Source organism: Pseudophryne corroboree, chromosome 4 (genome assembly GCF_028390025.1).
Source record: "Pseudophryne corroboree isolate aPseCor3 chromosome 4, aPseCor3.hap2, whole genome shotgun sequence".
In the NCBI taxonomy this organism is placed as follows: domain Eukaryota; kingdom Metazoa; phylum Chordata; class Amphibia; order Anura; family Myobatrachidae; genus Pseudophryne; species Pseudophryne corroboree.
Window position 1 is genome coordinate 800930254 of NC_086447.1, and position 25415 is coordinate 800955668.

Below are 25415 nucleotides of genomic sequence, written 5' to 3' on the forward strand. Positions count from 1 at the left end.
AACACGCTATGCTCACTGGCTGAGTACTCTTTCAGCACCACACAAAACACGCTATGCTCACTGGCGGAGTACTCTCTCAGCACCACAAAAAACACGCTATGCTCACACAAAACACACTATGCTCACTGGCGGATTACTCTCTCAGCACCACACAAACATGCTATGCTCACTGGCTGAGTACTCACTCGGCACCACACAAAACACGCTATGCTCACTGGCTGAGTACTCTCTCGGCACCACACAAAACACGCTATGCTCACACAAAACACACTATGCTCACTGGCGGATTACTCTCTCAGCACCACACAAACATGCTATGCTCACTGGCTGAGTACTTACTCAGCACCACACAAAACACGCTATGCTCACTGGCGGAGTACTCTCTCGGCACCACACAAAACATGCTATGCTCACACAAAACACACTATGCTCACTGGCGGATTACTCTCTCAGCACCACACAAACATGCTATGCTCACTGGCGGAGTACTCACTCAGCACCACACAAAACATGCTTTGCTCACTGGCTGAGTACTCTCTCAGCACCACACAAAACACGCTAGGCTCACTGGCGGAGTACTCTCTCGGCACCACACAAAACACGCTATGCTCACACAAAACACACTATGCTCACTGGCGGATTACTCTCTCAGCACCACACAAACATGCTATGCTCACTGGCTGAGTACTTACTCAGCACCACACAAAACACGCTATGCTCACTGGCGGAGTACTCTCTCGGCACCACACAAAACACGCTATGCTCACACAAAACACACTATGCTCACTGGCGGATTACTCTCTCAGCACCACACAAACATGCTATGCTCACTGGCGGAGTACTCACTCAGCACCACACAAACATGCTATGCTCACTGGCGGAGTACTCACTCAGCACCACACAAAACACGCTTTGCTCACTGGCTGAGTACTCTCTCAGCACCACACAAAACACGCTATGCTCACTGGCGGAGTACTCTCTCTGCACCACACAAAACACGCTATGCTCACACAAAACACACTATGCTCACTGGCGGATTACTCTCTCAGCACCACACAAACATGCTATGCTCACTGGCTGAGTACTCACTCAGCATCACACAAAACACGCTATGCTCACTGGCGGAGTACTCTCTCAGCACCACACAAAACATGCTATGCTCACTGGCGGAGTACTCTCTCGGCACCACACAAAACACGCTATGCTCACACAAAACACACTATGCTCACTGGCGGATTACTCTCTCAGCACCACACAAACATGCTATGCTCACTGGCGGAGTACTCACTCAGCACCACACAAAACACGCTATGCTCACTAGCTGAGTACTCACTCAGCACCACACAAAACACGCTATGCTCACTGGCTGAGTACTCTCTCAGCACCACACAAAACACGCTATGCTCACTGGCGGAGTACTCTCTCGGCACCACACAAAACACGCTATTCTCACACAAAACACACTATGCTCACTGGCGGATTACTCTCTCAGCACCACACAAACATGCTATGCTCACTGGCTGAGTACTCACTCAGCATCACACAAAACACGCTATGCTCATTGGCGGAGTACTCTCTCAGCACCACACAAAATACGCTATGCTCACACAAAACACACTATGCTCACTGGCGGATTACTCTCTCAGCACCACACAAACATGCTATGTTCACTGGCTGAGTACTTACTCAGCACCACACAAAACACGCTATGCTCACTGGCAGAGTACTCTCTCGGCACCACACAAAACACGCTATGCTCACACAAAACACACTATGCTCACTGGCGGATTACTCTCTCAGCACCACACAAACATGCTATGCTCACTGGTGGAGTACTCACTCAGCACCACACAAAACACGCTATGCTCACTGGCGGAGTACTCTCTCGACACCACACAAAACACGCTATGCTCACACAAAACACACTATGCTCACTGGCGGATTACTCTCTCAGCACCACACAAACATGCTATGCTCACTGGCGGAGTACTCACTCAGCACCACACAAAACACGCTATGCTCACTGGCTGAGTACTCTCTCAGCACCACGCAAAACACGCTATGCTCACTGGCGGAGTACTCTCTCGGCACCACACAAACACGCTATGCTCACACAAAACACACTATGCTCACTGGCGGATTACTCTCTCAGCACCACACAAACATGCTATGCTCACTGGCTGAGTACTTACTCAGCACCACACAAAACACACTATGCTCACTGGCGGAGTACTCTCTCGGCACCACACAAAACACGCTATGCTCACACAAAACACACTATGCTCACTGGCGGATTACTCTCTCAGCACCACACAAACATGCTATGCTCACTGGCGGAGTACTCACTCAGCACCACACAAAACACGCTATGCTCACTGGCGGAGTACTCTCTCGGCACCACACAAAACACGCTATGCTCACACAAAACACACTATGCTCACTGGCGGATTACTCTCTCAGCACCACACAAACATGCTATGCTCACTGGCTGAGTACTCACTCAGCATCACACAAAACACGCTATGCTCAGTGGCGGAGTACTCTCTCAGCACCACACAAAACACGCTATGCTCACTAGCGGAGTACTCTCTCGACACCACACAAAACACGCTATGCTCACACAAAACACACTATGCTCACTGGCGGATTACTCTCCCAGCACCACACAAACATGCTATGCTCACTGGCGGAGTACTCACTCAGCACCACACAAAACACGCTATGCTCACTGGCTGAGTACTCACTCAGCACCACACAAAACACGCTATGCTCACTGGCGGAGTACTCACTCAGCATCAGATCCTTGGTGTTTAAAAATATCTGGACAGATTCCTGTTTTAAAAAATATTGGTTTTGCTTATTTGGTTATAACATTTGACTGTAAGAACCAAAAGTTTAAAACAATCTAGACACCCATAGTTCTAGTTTTCACTATTCATAGATAAATAAGACTGAACACGTAATAGTTAAGGGAGTAATGACTTCAATGAATTTAATGAATTGATCTTACTGCCAGTTTGACTCACAATTATTATTATTTAGTTTTGTTTGGCTGCCATTTCATTTCCAACTCTCTCCTTCCTTATACCAGCCAAGAAGCCCAGACGAATATTACACTACTCTGGAGGAAGATCTCAAGATTGAGCTGATTGAAAAGCTTTTTGCTATGGATACAGAGGCAAAGAATAAATGTAATACTACACAGGTATGTTGATTATGACAAATGTTTCTGCTACTTAAAGTAATTTGGTTGTTCGCTGTGTGGTAGACAGTGCCTAAGAAGGCGGTTCAACAGGTTCAGGAACAGCGATTGTGTTGCACACACAGAACTTATAGAGATTATTATTAGTAACAGTTATTTATATAGCGGCAGCGTATTCTGTTGGGCTTTGCATTTGGGAACAAAATAAGACAAGACTGGGTAATAACAGACAGACAAAGAGGTAAGAGGGCCCCACTCGCAAACTTACATTCTGTAGATGACCTGGAAAGACCAAGCCAGTCTATATGGTGTAACCTGGTGATCTCTATTCAGGTGTGTGCTTCAATCTAACACCACATCTGTACAAAACATCCATCGGATGCACACAATTTAGTTAACTAACTGGTTTGTTCTTTTTTATTTCCATAGAATGACTTTAATGAGCTTGATCTTGAAACGCTTGCTCCTTACATTCCGATGGATGGTGAAGACTTCCAGTTAAATCCCATATGCCAAGATGAATGTCCCCTCGGTGACAGTGCTCAACTTCCCCAGCAGAACTTAAGTAGCATGAATGCACTCTTCCAGTCCGGTGCTCCCCCTCCTCAGAACCAGTGCCTTCACCGTAATTTTTGTCCACCAATGGCAGCTAAAGACAGTGATCCTAATCAGGATTCTCTGCCCATCAGGCTTTTTAATGGTGAGAAGAAGACTCCTCCATTATTGGCGTACCATACTGGTGCTAGTACTCCACTGTCTTCAATAGGTGGCCGGCCTAATACACAGTGGCCTCCAGACCCACCTGTCCCTTATATGCCAACGAATTGGAGATCAATGAATCCGTATCCCGAGTCTCCAACCAACTCGGCTTTAGGACACCCAATGCATTTGCACAGCATGTCATTATATAAGCAAAGGTGAGAAGAGCGAAGTGGAGTTACTGTGTAGCTCACATCTATCTCTTTGTGAAATATCAGTTTGTTCGTCTTGTCTATAGTATCCTTCTAAATGGACATATTTACATCTCATAGAGGCCCAAATGTACTAAGCTTTAAAAAGAGATAAAGTGGAGATGGAGTAAGAAAGATAAAGGTCCTAATTCAGACCTGATCGTAGATGTGCTAAATTTAGCACATCTACGATCAGTCGTTAGACATGCAGGGGGACGCCCAGCACAGGGCTAGTCCGCCCCGCATGACAGGCCCGACCCCCTAATCACAAGTACAGAAGTATTGCACGGCGGCGATGCTTTTGTACTGAAAGAGTAGCTCCCAGCCAGCACAGCCTACGCACTGGCAGGGAGCTACTCGTCGCTGCCCGGGTCGCATCGGCTGCATGTGACGTCACGCAGCTGCCGCGTCCCACCCCCCCCCCAACAATCCGGGCACGCCTGCGTTGCCCGGACCGTGCCCCATAAACAGCGACCAAATGGCGCCGGCCCGCCCCCTCCATCCTCTGCCTGTCAATCAGGCAGAGGCGATTGCAGGGCTAAGACAGCCGTCAGCTGTCTGGCATGCGCAGTGGCCGGCGCATGCGCAGTTCAGACCTGATCGCTGCTGTGCGAAAACGCACAGCAGCGATCAGGTCTGAATTATCCCCAATGTACCAACCACTCATCTCCTAACGGTCATTTTCCAAACCCAGCCTGTAACATGGCAGTAAGGAAGTTGATTGGCTGGTACTTTATCTCTTTATCCATCTCCACTTTGTCTCTTGTTAAAGCTTAATACATTTGGGCCATAGGGCCTGGTTCTGTGTCATACGCAACTCCAAATGCAGATGGATCTCACGTCTATATCTACAAACTGCGCATGCGCCGCAGAAAGCAATTGCAGACTGTGTATGCGCACTAGCATATACTGTAGTGTATATGTATACAGGTGGAAGCTGAAAGTGCAAACGTATTGATCCGTCGGCTGAGAGATCTCTCGTTGCATGAAATAGGCATCTCTGGGAGGGGGGTGCATGGAGCAGATTTGTCTTGTGGGCGTGTAGGCCGATTCCCATGCTCATTTGGAGCATGCAGAGGGAGATTGAGGATAGATCTTTTCCATCCAGCGTGGGGTGGTTATAAATCTAGATACTATGGGGTAAATTTGGTGATGTCGCTCATAGCAACTAATCCGATTCTACTTCACATGTATTTAGAAGATAATAGATAGAATTTGATTAGTTGGTATGGGCAACATCACAAGTTCTAAATAAAAACTCCCACCATAGTAAATTTACCCCTACGTATGGTGGCTGTAGACGGAAAAACCGCATGAAGATGGATGGACAGTCAGCACAGACAGGCGGATACTTGCAGTTAGCAATAGCTTGTCAGCAAGGTGAACAAATTAGCATTTGCAGATGTGACTTACTCAGAATCAAGCCCATAGTATCTATCTATCTATCTATCTATCTATCTATCTATCTATCTATCTATCTATCTATCTATCTGTTTGTTTATAATATCTATCAATTTATTATCTAGCTATCATATTCATATCTATCTATCATGTCCATTTATCCTTTGTGACAATTTCCCTTTCTGGGTAAGGGTTATTACATCACTTCTTCTCCAGATCTATGTTGTAGCTTGATGACTGATGGTATAATGATATCTACTATTATTACATCCAGTATGTAAGGTGCCTCTTACTTATTATTGGGATATCCCATTTACATTATTGTGTTATTTTACTGTTTTATTAGATGTTGTGCTAGAATACATATTAGAAATACCTTGATGTACACCAGTATCCTGTAAATCTTAGAACACACTGTCCACACTGATTTTTCTATTTCACACCTATGTAATGGCTATTGAATTTGTTATTACTTATTCATTTTTATTTACTTAGCACCAACATTTTATGCAGTGTATTATACAGCACATCAGTCCCATTACAATACATTCTCTACACTCCGTAACATTACATAGCTACTACTGTAGTTGTATAGCTATAAACTCTATCTACTTAACTTTAATATCTTGGTAGAATATAAACAAAGTAATGGAAATCTTTTTCTCAGGTCACTTGACAGTTTTGGGCAACGAGAAAAGGAAATACACCCCAATGAGAACTTTTTCTGCAATAGCATAAAGAGAAAGCGGCAACAGGACTACGGGGACCAGAGCTTTCCGCATCTCAATGTGGTATGACGTTTTAGATACACACACACACACACACACACACACACACACACACACACACACACACACACACACACACACACACACACACTGTGGCATCTTTTTTTGCCAAATGTGAGTGTTAATCAGAACGCAATGTGACTCAGAAGGACAAGGAGACTGTGCTGATTAATGTGATATATGACACTTGTATATGGGGGGTCATTCCGAGTTGTTCGCTCGCAAGCGGATTTTAGCAGATTTGCTCATGCTAAGCCGCCGCCTACTGGGAGTGAATCTTAGCATCTTAAAATTGCGAACGATGTATTCGCAATATTGCGATTACACACCTCGTAGCAGTTTCTGAGTAGCTCCACACTTTCTCGGCTTCTGCGATCAGTTCAGTGCTTGTCGTTCCTGGCTTGACGTCACAAACACACCCAGCGTTCGCCCAGACACTCCCCCGTTTCTCCGGCCACTCCTGCGTTTTTTCCGGAAACGGTAGCGTTTTTTTCCACACGCCCATAAAACGGCCTGTTTCCGCCCAGTAACACCCATTTCCTGTCAATCACATTACGATCGCCAGAACGAAGAAAAAGCCGTGAGTAAAATTCCTAAGTGCATAGCAAATTTACTTGGCGCAGTCGCAGTGCGGACATTGCGCATGCGCATTAAGCGGAAAATCGCTGCGATGCGAAGATTTTTACCGAGCGAACAACTCGGAATGACCCCCATTGTGTGTGACTGAGTCTGTAGAACAGAACTTGTATTGAAAAAATGCTGTGGCTTCTACATTGTAGCACTTCTTATACAGATTTAGAGACTCAGTTGCACACAGATACAGAATTGACATATATCAAATTAATCAGCACAGTCTCATTGTGCGTCCTCATAGAAACATAGAAACATAGAATTTGTCGGCAGATAAGAACCACTTGGCCCATCTAGTCTGCCCCTTATTTTTTTTTATATTATTTTTTAACACTAACCTTATTTGATCCTTATTTCTTTGTAAGGATATCCTTATGTCTATCCCATGCATGTTTAAATTGCTCTACTGTCTTAGCCTCTACCACCTCTGATGGGAGGCTATTCCACTTGTCCACTACCCTTTCTGTGAAATAATTTTTCCGCAAATTTCCCCTGAACCTCCCCCCCTCCAGTCTCAGTGCATGTCCTCGTGTCCTATTGCTTCTCTTCATTTGGAGAATGTTTCCCTCCTGGACTTTGTTAAAACCCTTCATATATTTGAAAGTTTCTATCATGTCCCCCCTTTCCCTTCTCTGCTCCAAACTATACATATTGAGATTTCTTAGTCTTTCTGGGTATGTTTTGTGATGTAGGCCATGCACCATTTTAGTTGCCCTCCTTTGTACAGTTTCTAATGTATTAATATCCTTTTGAAGATATGGCCTCCAGAACTGAATACAGTATTCTAGATGAGGCCGTACCAATGACCTATACAGTGGCATTATTACTTCTTTCTTTCTGCTGCTGATTCCCCTCCCAATGCAGCCAAGCATCTGACTAGCCTTCCTCATTGCCTTGTTACATTGCTTACCTGCTTTTAAGTCATCTGAAATAGTGACTCCTAGATCCCTTTCCTCCTCAGTAGTTTCCAGTATAGTGCCATTAATACTGTATTTAGCTTTAGGATTTTTGAGACCCAAGTGCATGATTTTGCATTTTTTGGCATTAAACTGTAATTGCCAGACTCTTGACCATTCCTCTAGTCTACCTAGATCCTCAATCATTTGTTTTACCCCACCTGGTGTGTCTACCCTGTTGCATACCTTTGTGTCATCTGCAAAAAGGCATACTTTCCCTTTAATGCCATTTGCAATGTCACCAATAAAGATATTAAAAAGCACTGGTCCAAGTACAGATCCCTGGGGTACTCCACTGGTAACATTTCCCTCCTGTGAATGCACTCCATTTACCACAACTCTCTGTTTTCTATCCTTCAACCAAGATCTTATCCATTCAATAATCCTAATATCCAATCCCAAACTTTCAAGTTTATTTAGCAATCTGCGATGTGGAACTGTGTCAAAAGCCTTACTAAAGTCTAGATAAGCTACATCCATGGCTCCACCTTTATCCATCACTTTAGTCACACAATCAAAAAAGTCAATAAGATTTGTTTGACATGATCTCCCCCCAGTGAATCCATGCTGTTTGGGATCCAGTAAATTGCCGGATTTGAGATAATCTACAACTCTTTCTTTTAAGAGTGTTTCCATCAATTTCCCTACTACTGATGTAAGACTCACTGGTCTGTAGTTGTTTGCCTCTTCCTTGCTTCCACTTTTGTGCAGTGGGACTACGTTTGCTCTTTTCCAGTCCCCTGGAATTTCTCCTGTAGCTAATGACTGGTTGAATAATTCTGTCAATGGTGCTACCAGCACCTCTTTAAGTTCTTTTAATATCCTTGGATGTATCCCATCTGGCCCCATAGATTTGTCCACTTTCAGCTTTGAGAGTTCTGTTAGGACCTTCTCCTCTGTAAATGTACTTGTTTCATTTTCCTGAATATCCCTGCAACTTAACTGTGGCCCCTTCCCCTCTCTTTCAGTAGTAAATACTGAGCAAAAATAATCATTAAGATGATCTGCTATTAAATTGTCTCCTTCAACAAGACTCCCAGTGTCCGTCTTTAGTTTTATAATTCCGCCTTTTGTTTTTCTCTTTTCGCTTATATACCTAAAAAAAGTTTTGCCTCCTTTACCCACTGACTGGGCCATTTTCTCCTCAGCTTGTGCCTTTGCACATCTGATTACCTTCTTTGTCTCCTTCTGTCTAACAAGATATATCTTTTTGTCTTCATTATTTTGTGTCTGCTTATATTTCCTAAAAGCCATCTTTTTTGCTCTCACAATATTTGCTACTTCTTTTGCAAACCACACTGGCTTCCTTTTCCTTGTGTTTTTCCTAACAGTTTTGATACAAAGGTCTGTTGCCTTCAATATTGCACATTTGAATGTTTCCCACCTCTCCTGCACTGTTTCCAAGTTCCTCCACTCTGCCAAAGAATCGCTTACACATTTTCCCATCCCTACAAAATCAGCCTTCCTAAAATCCAACACCTTTGTTTTTGTATGGGACGAGTCAGTCTCTGTCTTAATGCTGAACCATACTGCTTGATGATCACTGGATCCCAGGTTTTCACCCACTTTTACGTCCGATAATCTGTCTCCATTTGTAAGTATTAAGTCTAATATTGCGTCTTTCCGAGTGGGCTCCCTCACCAATTGGTGGAGGGATGCTCCCTGAAGGGAATTTAAAATGTTCCTACTTCTAGTGGAACTAGCAACAGACACCTCCCAGTTAACATCAGGAAGATTAAAGTCTCCCATGATTATTACCTCTCCTTTTAATGCCATTTTAGTTATGTCCTGCAATAGGTTCTTGTCAAGTTCCTCTTCCTGACCTGGTGGCCTGTATATCACGCCAATACGAATAATCAACTTTTCCCCTGTTTCTATGGTCACCCAAAGGGCCTCAGTTTTTTCTTCAATACTTTGTATTAATGTAGTATTTATGGCATTTTTTACATACATTGCTACCCCTCCTCCGATTTTTCCAATTCTGTCCTTCCTAAATAAAGTATATCCCGGTATAGCTATGTCCCAGTCATGATTTTCATTGTACCATGACTCTGTAATTGCCACAATGTCTAGATCATCCCTTGTCATTATTGCAGTTAGTTCTGGGATTTTATTTCCTAAGCTCCTAGCATTTGCACACATAGCTTTTAGAGTTTTGTTTGTGCTTTTTCTGTTCCTAGCTATGTTCTTCTCTCTGCCTATTTTTATTTGGTTTTGATCTGAATTATCTTCTGTTGCTCGTCACATCATGTCGCGACTAAGACGCACTTTCGGCAAAAAAGAAGCAAAACAAACACCCAGCTCTAAAAGATTCTCATGCGACCTGGTGTGCCAAGAGGGTCTGTTTGGCGTGACTTCAGCAAAGCTGTTTGAGGACACATCTGTATAGGGTTTATTTCTCTATCTTGCACTTAATCCATCTTAATTAGTTGTGCACCAGGCACCTATGTTCAATATACATTTAGTGGATATAACTTTCTTTCTCTTGTTGTTTCTTGTTTAGGGGGAGTTACCTGATAATGCCATACCATTGTTAATGTGGAAAAGAATGAAGTCCCTCAAATCAGAAATGTGTCCACTTGGCTCAGAAAAGAAGTCTCTGAGTACAAGTGTTCTAACAGGTAAGGGGAAATGTAAAACAGGATACCTCTTAGTTGTATATGTCAGGGTGTAACTAGAAATCACTGTACCCCATAGCATCCAATCCACCTAACAAGATTTGCTCTATGCCGAACCAATGTCCATCACCGAACCAATGCTACACACATCCCTGCATAAGTTCAGGCTCTTTCAGGACTTGTACTATCCAACGTTTCAGTCAAGGTAGTGTGACTGTAATGCTGAAATAAACCTTCAGTGTTCATCTGCTTTATAAATAGGTGGGGTGTCCGTATGGGTATGGTCTGTCTCTTTCTTTCTCACTTTCTCTCTTTCTATCTCTTTCTCTCCACTAAACTTTTCATACATTCCTTTCACTTTCATCAGCACACAGATTGCATTGTTAATAAATCAATATTTTTGTCTTACCGATACCTTTAACAGAGCGTTTTTCCATTTATCAGCATTGTGGGAATCGGTACGTGTTCCAGGATGCCGAATGTCACTATCCCGACATCGGCATCCCGAGCGGTGGAATGCCGGCAGATTAGCGAGCACAATGAAGCCCCTTGTGGGCTCATTGTTCTTGCCACACTGTGGGCTCGGTGACGAGCTATTCTTGCCACAGGTTCTATTATCCCTCTATGGGTGTCGTGGACATCCATAGAGAGGGAATCGCCTACCTCGCCGGTATACCGGCGGCAGTATGGTGCCCCCGTCTTGATCCCAGCATCTGTATTGTGACTGCCGGGATCCCGACAATCAGTATGCTAACCGCATACCATCTGTACATGTGATTTAGTGTTGTTGCCAAGACTAAGTATCTAGATGTGTCTAGTTTTGCATCCAGAGGTGAACGAATTGTGTTGTTCTGATCAGGGGCGTAACTAGAACTTTGTGGGCCCCATAGCAAAATCTTGAAAAGGCCCCCTATTGGCACCAAGAGGTAAAAAAAAACACACATTGGTCCCCACATGAAAAAAAAAACACATTGAAAAAGATAGGTTCATTAGAATGTTTAGTTACTTAATAAAGCATTTATTATACTAACATAAAAACAAAATATCTGACTGGAAAATTACATACACAAATACATTTACAACTAACCAGTAACTCCTTCAAAACTCAATAAAATTACATTGTGTTCATGTGCCTTCTCAAAAACGCCATAAAGTTAATTGTTTTGGGGTTACTTAGTTGCAGCACATGTAACAGCAACAATTTCTTATGCTGAGTACACACTGGCCAATATATCAGCCATTCAATTGAACGGCTAATATATCGCGGGCGCAACGGCGGGTGTGTACCAGCTATATGTTTGTGAACGACATATTGCATTGACTGTGCTGCACAGCTGATGGCCGATATATCTGCCAATATATTGACGCATTGTGCTGTGTGTACATGCGGTCAGAAGACCCTGCCGATGACTGACATCACAGCTGGGAGGACACATGTAAATGCCCGCCCATTTGTTATGTCAGACACGACACATCGGGCCGACGATTGGTAAGGGTATATGCAATCCGTCGTCCTAGTGTGTATCCAGCAATAGTGTGCTGGGTTGCCCAATAAATCCAGTTTCTTTGAAATATCTTAACACGGGTGTAGTAACAGTTAAGTAATAGTTAAGGCATATATGGTACCATATTTGTACAGGGCTCCAGTTTTATTGGCTCTAGGACAGGTAAGCCATTAGCTGGTGTCTGCCACATAGATCCTCAGGCAGAGAGCACTGTAAGAGCCGTTATGAAGCCGCTGATAAATGTCGGCTGTGGGTCCCCGGAGCCTCTCAGCGTGTCTGCCGGCAAAAGCACCTCCTCCAGGTCTGGTACAGGCTGGCTCACTTGCAGTAAAGTTGGGTTCTGTAGCCACGATTGTCTAGGTTCCAGATCACAGGGTAACTTATCAGGCAACAGCAGGCTGTGAGGCAGTTTGAAAAGGCAGCGGGTGGGTGGCCCCTTTACATCCGGTAATGGGAGAGCAGGTTTTATGTGTGTCCACAGCCCTCTCTTTTCCCAGCACCCGCAGTCCCGGCATGTACAGGTACTGCTCACTGTGCATGTGCCTTATCCTGTGCACTGAAGGTTGATTCATTTAGCCTCTAGTGTTCTGTCCCTGACGTATGCATGGTGTATGGTAGCCGGAGACCACTATCTTTAGTGTTAGGCCCTGAGCCAAGCGTGTTCTTGTTCCTGGTGACCTAATCCGTGCGTGAGTGGGTGCACGGGGAGCGGTGGGCCCTGGAGGCAGCCCAGGCCCCATAAAAGCCGCATCCCTTGCACCCACGGTAGTTACACCACTGGTTCTGATGTCATAAGCTTGAGTTCTGTATGTTGCTTATTTACCAGGGGTTCCAGACTGACTGAGGTCATTGCATCCATATTGTATTACTCACTCTATGTATTAAACATACATATTTCTTTTTAGATGACTACATCTGTAACAGACACAGAGGATTAAGCCAGCACCTGACCCAGCAGTCACAGTCACAGCAGCCCTGTCCATCCAGCTCCAGAAGCGACAGGAAAACTCCTTATCCAGCCCCGTTTTTCAGCTGTAATTACCATGATTACAACGTGCCACAGTCACAGAAAGCTACAGGTATCTTGTCAGCACAGTAGATCTGTATATTAGTATCCGTGTGACGTGGGTGTACATTTGTCTGTGTTTGGACATTTGGCCAATAGTTATAATTTCTTGTCACATTTCTTGCATATCATGGCAATAAGAAATAAATGATCAGGAAGATGTATTATAAAACACATGCTTGGACATGGGCCCTGGTGGGAACCCGGGAGTCCATCCCTTTGATGGGTAATTGTAAAGTGATCCTGTTACTTCTGGGTTCAGACCATGCACCCAGGGGTGTATCTACCTATTGGCCAGGATGGCACTCGCCAGGGGCGCCAGGCAAGGAGGGGGCGCCATCCGGCTGTGCCATCCATGGCAGGGGGCAGCAGCGCACTACACCTCACTTGTAATCAGACTCAACATAAACTACAGCTCCCAGCAGCCCTTGTTGCTGAGAGCTCCTGGCGCCAAAGGCTGCTAGGAGCTGTAGTTTACTTTGAGTCTGATTGATCACTAGTGCTGAGCTGTGCTGCTGGACACTGACGTCGACAGTGACAGACAGTCACCAGGTACAGTCAGAGGCGGATTACGGAGAGGGTGGGGGTCAAGGCACAGGACTGCACTGCCCTGCATTGGGCTAGGGCCGTGGACGGAGTGGAAGCACGGGTGTGGGACTACATGACACTCACTGCCAGGCAGCCCAGCAGTATGGAAAGTGTGAGGTACTATTTCCAGTGTAAAAGGTTGTGGGTTCTAATACTGGGTATGACACTTGTAAAATAATTGCCAGAGAAATAAGCAGCATTGTGAGTGACTGAGCAGATCTATATAGTGTGTTGCTGCACACTACATAGATCTGCCTAGTTGCAATGGAGAATTTGCCCATGGCAACCAATCAGCACTGAAGTAACATCTATAATTTGCATACTATAAAATGATACAGAGCTGCTGATTGGCTGATGGGGTCACTTCTCCACTGGCTCACTTCTCCTCTCTTATCACTGCTTAGTAAATGTCCCCCTTAGTGTGTGACTATGTATGTGAATAAGTGTGTAATTATGTACAGTATGTATGTGACTGTATTTGTATATACTGCATGTGTGACTGTACTGTATATCATATGTATGTGTTTTGTATGTGACTATGGGGTATATTCAATTGAAGTTGAAAGCTGCCGTCTGTCGAAAAGACGTCAGTTTGTGACTTTTTTAGGTTGAAGGGGTTTCAACCTATTTAGTCTAACCCCAAATTATTCGACAAGTCGAGGAATTCGACTTGTCGAAAAGCACATGGATCGGCGGAATAGCTGCCGATCCACATGCTTGTGTCTAAAACGGGGTCAAAACCGACATGTTCCGGCCCCCTTTTGGACCATCTCAATTCGACTTTAAAAAAAGTTGAATTGAGATGCGGGAGCAGAGATGGGGAGAGCCATGGGCAGATGGGGGAGAGCAGTGCCAGAGGATGTGTCACAGCCTCCGCTCACAGCAGCGTCCACTCGGCTCCAGCAAGTGAGACCTCGCTTGCTGGAGCCGGGTGGACGCTGCCGTGAGCGGCGGCTGTGATGCGGGAGCAGAGATGGGGGAGAGGAGGAGACAGGGAGAGCAGCGCTGCTATAGCGCTGCTCTCCCCCGTCTGCCCGCGGCTCACCCCCATCTCAGCTCCCGCATCTCAGTTCGACTATTTTTAAAGTTGAATTGAGTTTGCATTGAATAGCCCAGGTCGGATCCATTCCAACAAATGAATCAATGTCGGAATGGATCCAACTTCAATTGAATATACCCCTATGTATGTAAGTGTATATGTGTGTGTGCCTATGAGCAGAATCAAATATACTAATGGCAAATATGGTTTGACCGCATTCCCCATATAAAATTAGGAATATATTTATTAGCACTGGTGCACATTTCCATTTTCTCTTTGCATTCCCTATATGCCCTTTAATACATTTAGGAATATATTTATTAGCACTGGTCCACATTTCCATTTTCTCTTTGCATTCCCTATATGCCCTTTAATACTGTGCATTGTAATGTGAGTAATGGACACTAATGTGCGGTGTAATGTGAGTAATGGACACTACTGTGCGGTGTAATGTGATACTGTGTGGCGTAATTTGAATTGGAAGTACGATTGTGTGGCCATGCCCCTTCCCCACAAGGCCACATTCCTTTTTTGACACACCTCCCTTATTTCAAATATGTGTGTGTGTGTGTGGGGGGGGCCTGCCCCTGACTTTGCCAGGGGCGCTCGGACCCCTAGATACACCCCTGCATGCACCACTCACTAAACATGCACTGACGCCTGTGCACACATCTGTTATCGGACATTACCGGAGAGGAATCCTTCCACTTCCTCTACGGAAAATTTAGAGATCTATAGTGGCTGCTTTTGCTATTGAAAATGGAGGGACTGCAGCAGATGTCTCAAACAGCTGCTGCGATGACCACCTCTTAGATTTTGGGGGTAATTCATTTTTCTGGGTTCTCCTCTGTGGCATTTACCTAAATATTTGTTAAGTCCTCAACATGGCTTCCCTGTGTGTACGTTGTACATGCGCTGTAACTATAGTGCCGCCTTTGTCTGTTTTTGTGCCTGGGATGTGACACAGAGGTGTCCTCATATACTGTTACTGCAGTAACACGACTCTGCTTGCTTTGATATACAGCACTTGTAAATCTGTGTATGACTGACTCTGAATCTGTATACGAAGTGCTAGGATGCAGCAGCCGTAACTTTTTTCCACGCCAGGTTCTTTGTATGGAAGAGTTGAGCACAGAGATACAAATATCGCATCACATTGTAATAAAGACACCCGTCACAAGCAGAGTCACACGGGACCTAGCAGCTCCCTCGCAGTCAGTGTCCTTCACCGATAGGCATATTCAGTCTAGGTGTATGCGGACACATCTCTACATAGGACACAGATCTAGGGGATGGGATGAACAGACTGAAGTACCCACGGAATCAGTATAAGCAACACCTGTGGGTGCATTTACTGCCAACTGAGAAAGCTTGGACAGTATCATAACTAAAAAAATGTTTTGTTTATTTTATTTACCTCCTATTTAATTCTTGTTTCTATTTATGCCATTTTTTTTCAGCTCTGACCAACCGTCTCATTGGCCCTTCGTTTGAACCCTACCTGTTGCCAGAACTGACGAGATATGACTGTGAGGTTAATGTCCCAGTGCTGGGTAACTCTAACCTCCTGCAAGGCTGTGACCTTCTCAGAGCTTTGGACCAGACCACCTGAAGACCAGCTGGACCAGACCACCTGAAGAAAGAGACTAAATGTTTATTGGCTTATAACTGTTCATACAAAAAGGCTTCACTTTCTAAAGATATCACTTTCTAAAGATATTTTTCAAATAGCCAGTTTCTATCACTGATAATCATTGTACAAGATTTACTTACATACGGAACTTTGTTCACAGAACCAAATAGTGGCCTTATTGAAATGATATCATATTGAAAAAACTAAATATGCATATTTTTTTTGCCTGCTGTATTTTTACTTTATTTGAATAAAGTGTATAGTATAGAAGATGTTTTACACACGTATACCCCTGTAAAAGTAATTTATATTTTTTTAAATGGCCACAAATGATTTTTGTCATATATAAAATAAATAAATATATATATATATATATATATATTTATATATCCATCTATATATATGTTTATCCTGAAGTATTGAGCTTGAAAATGGAAGTTGTTACTGATACAAATAGGCACATTGTGATGAATTATTATAAAACACGTGGCAGTGCCAAGTGTCGCCTTTTTGGTTGCAAATGCCATAGTAGAATTCAAACAAAGTGGAATTTCTTATAGTAAATGTGCCCAATGAACACAGCTTGATTCAGACTAGACAGACATGTGGTTTTTAGAGTATTGTGTGTGAGGGACTTTAATATATATACATTCTAAACTCCATTTCACCTTAATGTTGGCTGTTTTCTAGTTCACGGGAAGAATTAATGATTTACAGAAAAACCCTTTGTAATATTATTATGTAATGTCACAAGGCTTAAATTGGGCAATTACCTATATTTTAGTGCTGTAGACTTGCAATCAAGGCAACAGGACTGGTTTCTACCTACTGTATCTGTTCTGTGATCTAACCTATTGTTTAATGAAACTTGTGCATTTATAACATGGCTAGGGACCAGAGTTTGTATTCTAGAGTGTAGCTCAGGGTTCATTGATAGAGTTTATTATGACCTTCAATTTTGTCACCAACTTTTACCTTTCATACTACATAACTCCAGTAACATTCATTTACAAGAAAGCATTCCAATTAAATGCAATATTAAACTCTACGTGTAAGATTTTTGTATACATTGACGCATAATTATATATCATTGTGGCCAGTCTGCCTTAGACCTTTACTTGATCACATTTGCATGAGTGATCGAATGGACTACAGTATCTCCAATGATAGCGGCAGTTGCACCAAGACAGACAATACTACAGTATATAATACTAACTATAGCATGGAATGACAAATGTATAGGGAATAGAGAATCTGCATTCTGCACATTTGAGGTAATTCCAAGTTGATCGCAGCATGAAATTTTTTAGCAGTTGGGCAAAACCATGTGCACTGCAGGGGGGGCAGATATAACATCTGCAGAGAGAGTTAGATTTGGGTGGGTTATTTTGTTTCTGTGCAGGTTAAATACTGGCTGCTTTATTTTTACACTGCAATTTAGATTGCAGATTGAACTCACCACACCCAAATCTATCTCTCTCTGCACATGTTATATCTGCCCCCCTGCAGTGCACATGGTTTTGCCCAACTGCTAAAAAATTTCCTGCTGCGATCAACTTGGAATTACCCCCCTTGTAAAGAAGTCCAAAAAAAAACAAAACTTAACTAACCTGTTCTATTTTCAGATCAGAAAAGTTGAGAATAAAATGACCAAGTATGTTAATGTATCTGTTAAGCATTTCTCATTTCCTGCTGGTGTTTTATATTATCCATATGCTCTAATTGTTCCCTTATTTTTTATTATTTTACTAATCTACACGGGGTTAATGATAAGGGCATCTCCTGTAATGTTGCACAAGTTACCATAACAAACCTTGTATGCACTCTTTGTATAGACAGTTAATACTGTTTGTGCTTATTACAATTAATGCTTTAGGTAAATGCTTGTTTTATTGGTACAGTATCTTTTTCATTTGTACAGTGTTTTTCTGTCAGCAAGACTTTTGCTCAAATGTTTGTATTCTTCAATGTGGCAACAGTTATTGTTCAGTTATTACTATTATTGCCTTATGTAATCTATCCAAAGGAATTTACTATAATTGTTAATAACACATTATAATGGCAATCTTTCACTTTACTGCACAGTAGCTACTTTTAGAGTCTGTCTGTCACTTCCACACTGTAAAGGCGTCTCAACCATTAGCCAATCAGTCCACTAGTGACCAGTGAATGGATAGGCTAATGCAGTTGAATTTTGGTTCACAATATGAAATAGATGCCTCCACAGTTTGAAAGTGACTGGTGAACTTTTAGATTCAAGAGAATTATTTTTTATTTGCATTATGTTATGGGTCTTTTTATTGTTGTTATTATTATTATTATTGTTATTAAAGTTGTTATTATTATTATTATTATTATACATATAAATATAAAGCTATATATGTGTGTGTGTGTATATATATATATATATATATATATATATATACACGCACACACGTGATCAGGGTCTGAAAACTGTTAGCTTAACATGCGTCAGTTGATAGCTCTTCAAGTGCAAATAGTCGGGTTGTTCTGCAATATTTTAGAGAGGGCATTGTTTGTTTTCTTTTATATATATATATATATATGTGTGTAAAGTTATAGATATACAGTGTCAAGCCACTGTAGTGGCTCTTTTTGGCAAATGCCTAGATGGGCATACTGACCCTTGCCACTCTCAGGAATTGGCCATAGCTTGGATCCCCCAAGTCACCGTGCCGATTTATGAAGCAAGTTTTTTTACCCAGTTCTCAATTTCCTATTATCTAATCAGGGTTGTTCATTTTAGTCCTCTGTGGTCTTTTCAGGGTGTTAGCTCTCCAAAAAGGTGCCTTATTATAAGATAGAACTAAAGTTTGTAACATTTCATACAAAAATATACTGGTAGGTTAAATGATAATTAACGATAATTAACCCCAGTGTGTAAGTGCGTGCATGTACGTGTGTTTAGGGCAGACTAGATGGGCTAAGAGGTTCTTATCTGATGTCAAATTCTATGTTTATAAAAAGTAGCATTGATTATAATTCTGAGTGTCAACCACATGAGTTAAGAATGTGAATTGGCTGGGTTTATGTTATTTGCTCCTATTCTTGTCTTTTTGTTCTGGAGTCTTTCATAAATATCAAGGTAGTGTTCCAGGTGTCTAAAAATAAATGGTCCAATTTCCAGGAAATTTAGAATTGTGGTTACTGCAGTGTTATTACAGACTACTGTCACTGCTGTATTAGATGGCACCTTAATTCTGGAGCAGGCAGGAGACCACCTACAATTGGTTCCTCATCATAGCTGGAAGCTTTATTTACCTTTCTTTGGTTGACTCACCAGTGCAAAACACACTTGAAGAAATTGACCCCCAAAGAAGCATTTGTCAGCTGACCTGATGTCCTGAGAATCTGTGACATCTCCTAACTAACTGATTAGATGCATTCTCAACCTTACTATTGCCTCAGCCTACAAATGACTGCTTTCTTTCTGTTAAAAGCATGCACCTAAAGATGATCATTCCAACCGGCCCACTGGTTGGAACAAAAATATGGTAATGTACTGTAAAGGAAAATGGCCAAAAATGTTGTTCCGTCAAACTAGTTAAATTGAAACTGATTTAGACATCTTGTCTGAATAATAATTTTTGTCCATTTTACAGTGTTTGAGAACAAATGGTCGTTTGTCGTTCGCTCTCATCCATAACCAGATTTTCATTCCAACAAGCCAAATTGTTGGCTGGTTTGAAAGATAATCTTTAGGTGTGTGGCCAGCTTAAGCAGAAGCTGCACCTTAAGGATACAGGGGTTGATGTATCAAGTAGTTAAAAGACTGGGCCAGTGGGGACGTTGGCCATAGCAACCAATCTGCTTTGAGGTAGCATTTATCAAGTACAGTCTATAAAATAATAGTTAGAAGCTGATATGGTTCCTATGGGCAAATTCCGGGTGGGTCAATTTCTCCACTCTTTACACTGTTTGATACATCACCCCACAGTATTAGAATAGTCAACAGTCCTCTCTACATTTGGTTCTAAACTACATCTTGCATCCATCAGTAATGCAACACCCTCCTAATATTTACACTATATATTGCAAGTGGCTCTTACAGTCATTGTTTGGTCAGTTTCCTCTTCAATAAATAATAATTTGCAAAGCTTAGAAAATAAGTAGATGAACAGGAACTGCATTTATCTGGTCTGAAAAGAAAATTTTTATTGGTCATTCCTGAAAAATTTACATTTCCTTGGGGGAAACTCTTGAAATCTGAGATTGCCCCTGGAAATGATGGACAGTTGGAGGTAGTATAGTATAATACCCCTGGTCATTATGGTAACTGCCTAAAAAGCAGGGCTGCATGTTTAATTGGTATATAATTTGATTCTTGATTGGTATTTATGAGGACCATTAAGACATTTATTTACTATTGCTATTTTTATGTCAGGATTAGGGAACTTGCAACTCTTCTGGTTGTGGAACTATAAATCAGAGTTCCACAGTAGCTTCAGCATTCTGCTCTAGGCAGTTAAGAACGAATATTAAACACTGGAAACTGTAATCTATGAATTGAATAATATATTCTTCATTGCAAACTGTGGTGCTTATATAAGTTAGTTTAGACAAAATATATAACCCTTAACTGACATCACATATAGACCATGTTGCAATTTTTGGACACTTGGTCTAATCCAGAGGGGGACATTTTTGATTGTTTTGTGTTTTCTTGAAGTGACTATCAAAATGTGTTTTGTTTTTTTAAATAAAGCTGCTTGCTTACATTTTATATTAAAAACCCTTTTTTTGTCTTTTTAATATTTGTCTGGAAATTTTAATAATGTTTAGAGGTGAGAATTAGCTCTATCTTTTATGTTCTCATTGGTAAATGATTTAGCAATGATTTATAACCGTACAAATAGGTATCCGGTCTATAGATCTACGCTACAAAGGTCTACAGCCAATAGGTCGACCACTAATGGTAGCCATGCATTAGGTCGACAGTGACAAAAGGTCGACATGTCAATGGTCGACGGAAGTTGGGTTTTTTTGTTTGGTTTTTTTCAACTTTTTCAGACTTTACCATCCACATGGACTACGATTGGGAATATTGGGCCTTATTCAGTATGGATCGTTATTCTGAGAAATTGCAGTTGTCTGCGAGTAGAAAGGCGCTGCCCCGTGTAAGTTTGCGAATGCATCGCAGAGCGTGATCCATTTGCAGATGCATATGCAATTTTCTGAACATCGAAACATTTTTGCCTTCTGAGCAAATGTAAGTAGGTCTGAGGCTGCCACTAATCTGCGACTCAGGCAGCCTGGAAGTGGTATGCGCTGACGTCAGAGACCCTCCCCAAAAACACCTTGGCACGCCTACAATTTTTCTGACACACCCAGAAAACGGCAGGTTTCCACCCAGAAACGCAGGCTTCCTGTCAGTCAAACGGTGGCTACATTGTGATTATGATCTGTAAGCAATTTCTGTCGCTATTGCCCCACGCGTGTGCACAATGCAAACGCTATGCATGCGCAGTCATTCGTTAATCGCTCAATTTGCTAATTTTCTAATTAGCGATCCATGCTGAATCACGCTCATTAACCTGTGCCGAGCACAGCGAGGTATCTTGCCCTCACTCGCCACGTGAGGGGACTTGGTGCTTGTTTCTGGCAGAAAAGTGACAAAACACCCTCAAAAAATGTTTTTTATCTATTTTGTTTAGACAATTTCCATGTTGACCTTTTGACCCTGTCAATTTTTTCTACTGTCTACCTATTCTATGTTGACCTTGTTGACATTTTGACCCTGTCGACCTCATACATGTCTATCATTAGAGGTAGACCTATTTACTGTAGATCTTTTTACAAATACAATAGCAGATATGTGTTGTAGTGCATAGTAACCAATCACTCTAGGGAGACTAACCTAATGGGTTGCTCTGGGTTACCGTGCATTTCTGTTATATTGTTCATCCATAAACCTTTAAATAGCTATACTTGTGCTAGGCTTCAAATGGTATCTGGTCTCTAGGTCAACAGTGTCTAGGTCGACCACTATTGGTTGACAGGGTTTCTAGGTCGACATGTTCTAGGTCAAAAGGACGACATAAGTTTTTTTTTTTTAATCGTTTTTTTTTACTTTTTCATACTTAACAATCCACGCGGACTACAAGTGGGAATAGTAACCTGTCCGAAGGATGGCGAGCGAAGCGAGGGGACACGGTGCACTAATTGGGGTTCCCGGTCACTGTACTGAAAAAACGACACCAAAAAAACATAAAAAACTCATGTCAACCATGCATCCCTGTTGACCTAGTTACTATTGACAAATAGTGGTCGACCTAGTTACTGTCGACCATCATACCACACCCGCTTCATATATCAAGTCAGAAACAAAACATGCTCATCCCAGTCTAAACATAGTATTTGTAATACAGTTCATCTTGAACTATACTTGTTGCCTACTAAAAGTGAAGACATTTTTGGCTGCAACAATATTTAAGAGAAATCCACCGATCATTTCACTAGAAACTAATGACATCACTGTGACTATGAATTCAGAGGTTTTATGTACATGAATCGTGTTTGAACCTATTCCTTAGCCTGTCCTTCCAAGACAACAGGTACTGGGGATGTGATGATGCGTTTCGTATTATCATGGCTGTTCCCCTGCAGTACAGTGATGTGATTTGCATTACTGAGCGGTTGGGGGGGGGGGTTGGTTACAGCATGTTGACACAATTTACAGCAAATGGCAGTATCATACTGTATGCCTACTGAATTTACTACAGAAGTAGGAAGGTTCTGGAAGAGTGACCTACTCTCCAGGACTCTGGGAGAACTCTTCAAAAATTGTAAGTCTCAGATATTTTGGGAGAGTAGACAAGTATGGTTTTACTTACAAAACTGCTACATCCACTGTTTGTAGGAAACAAGTAAAGTTTAATATTCTGCTACAAAGCTTTGCTGAAAAGCTTCTCACGTGTACTTAACCATGAGTTAATATGTTATAACACCTTTTTGCTCCTTAAGTGTACTTGTGTCTATTTTGCCAGTGCAATATTTGCTGTTACTTTAAACCAAATTAATTGTTTTATTTTATGTGCTCAACTTAGAGCTTTTTAGCCAAAGCGTGTAGTGTCCTCTGCAGGTTTGTGCACTTGAAGGGTATATCGCACGTTTGAATAATATTGGTTTACTGTCTGTGTAGTTTGAGGGTATGGGTCATTAGGTTGACCACACTTAGGTCGACAGTCATTAGGTCTACCACTATTGGTCGACATGGTCAATAGGTCAACATGTACTAGGACGACATGGAAAAAGGTTGACATGAGGTTTTTTTTACTGTTTTTGGTGTAAAAAGTGAGGTGGAACCCCAATTAGTGCACTTTGTCCCCTCGCATGGCTCGCTTCACTCGGGTTACAGTTCCCAATTGTAGTCCACGTGGATCGTAAAGTATGAAAAAGTTCAAAAAGTTTTAATTTTTTTTTAAAAACTCATGTTGACCTTTTTCCATGTCTACCTAGTACATGTCGGCCTATTGACCATGTTGACATATTTTATGTCGACCAATAGTGGTCAACCTAAGTGCTGTCGACCTAATGACCGTAACCCGTAGTTAGAGCACCAGCACCTTTCTGTCCTTGCAGTTTGCCAACTATTTCAGACAGTTCGACAACTGGTATTAATCAAATCTATCAGCGTAGTAATGATTTCTTATCACTATGTGGCAGAATGTTGATGATATCACTGTATGGAAAGTGATTGATATGGAAATGTATTATAACATTGATACATTATTAAAGTTTACTGATCTTTCACTATGGGTTGTGAGTCATTGATATATGTTAGCCAGTAACTATGTGGATGCTACTGAGGTAATACTGTATGATGGGGGTCATTCTGAGTTGTTCGCTCGTTGCAGATTTTCGCAACGGAGCGATTAAGGCAAAAATGCGCATGCGCATGGTACGCAGTGCGCATGCACTAAGTATTTTAGCACAAAACTTAGTAGATTTACTCACGTCCGAACGAAGAATTTTCATCGTTGAAGTGATTGGAGTGTGATTGACAGGAAGTGGGTGTTGCTGGGCGGAAACTGACCGTTTTCTGTGAGTGTGCGGAAAAACGCAGGCGTGCCAGAATAAAACGCGGGAGTGTCTGGAGAAACAGGGGAGTGGCTGGCCGAACGCAGGGCTTGTTTGTGACGTCAAACAAGGAACGAAACAGGCTGAGCTGATCGCAGTGTAGGAGTAAGTCTCGAGCTACTCAGAAACTGCTAAGAATTTTCTATTCGCAATTCTGCTAATCTTTCATTCGCAATTCTGCTATGCTAAGATTCACTCCCAGAGGGCGGCGGCCTAGTGTGTGCAATGCTGCTAAAATCAGCTTGCGAGCGAACAACTCGGAATGACCCCCGATATGCAGGCCCGACAACAGGGGGGGAGGGTCAAAGGGGTACCGGGCCCCAAGATTTCTGTTGCCGGCCCTGATGATGTGTACATGGATTAGGAGCTACCAAACATACACCATATTGCAGAACTGAATCTGACGTCTAACGTGAGAGGTAATAAACATGTCAGCAATATCTATCACATAGGGGGTCATTCCGAGTTGATCGTAGCTGTGCTAAATTTAACACAGCTACGATCTTCTTCCCTGACATGCGGGGGGACGCCCAGCACAGGGCTAGCCCGCCCCGCATGTCAGTCCAGCCCCCCCTCGCAGAAGTGCAAAGGCATCGCACAGCGGCTGGCCGGGAGCTACTCATTGCTCCCCAGCCCGCAGCGGCTGCGTGTGATGTCACGCAGCCGCTGCGGCCTGCCCCCTGTTCGGGCCGGCCACGTCTGCGTTGGCTGGACCAAACCCACGAAACGGCCAAACGCCACCGTTCTGCCCCCTCCCGCCCAGCGTTCACCTCTGCCTGTCAATCAGGCAGAGGCGATCGCATCTCTGCTACGGCCTTCGGCCGTCTGGCATGCACCGGCACACTACGGCGCCGGCATTAAAACGCAGCGAGCGAACGAGTCAGAATGACCCCCATAATTCATTAGTTATATTGTATACTATCGTAAACTTGCCAAAGT

At 42.7% G+C, this 25415-nt stretch overlaps 1 protein-coding gene across 1 annotated transcript in view; it reads left to right on the plus strand.

Moving 5' to 3' along the window:
- Nucleotides 1-24149, plus strand: part of EPAS1 (endothelial PAS domain protein 1) — a 207408-nt gene extending 183259 nt beyond the window's left edge. The window contains exons 11-16 of the mRNA XM_063918383.1: nucleotides 3092-3205; nucleotides 3632-4119; nucleotides 6221-6344; nucleotides 10431-10548; nucleotides 12956-13129; nucleotides 16204-24149. Of these exons, the coding sequence (XP_063774453.1) occupies nucleotides 3092-3205; nucleotides 3632-4119; nucleotides 6221-6344; nucleotides 10431-10548; nucleotides 12956-13129; nucleotides 16204-16355 (1170 nt within the window). The 3' untranslated portion in view covers nucleotides 16356-24149. The remainder of the gene's footprint in view (nucleotides 1-3091; nucleotides 3206-3631; nucleotides 4120-6220; nucleotides 6345-10430; nucleotides 10549-12955; nucleotides 13130-16203) is intronic.
- Nucleotides 24150-25415: the final 1266 nt, after the last annotated feature.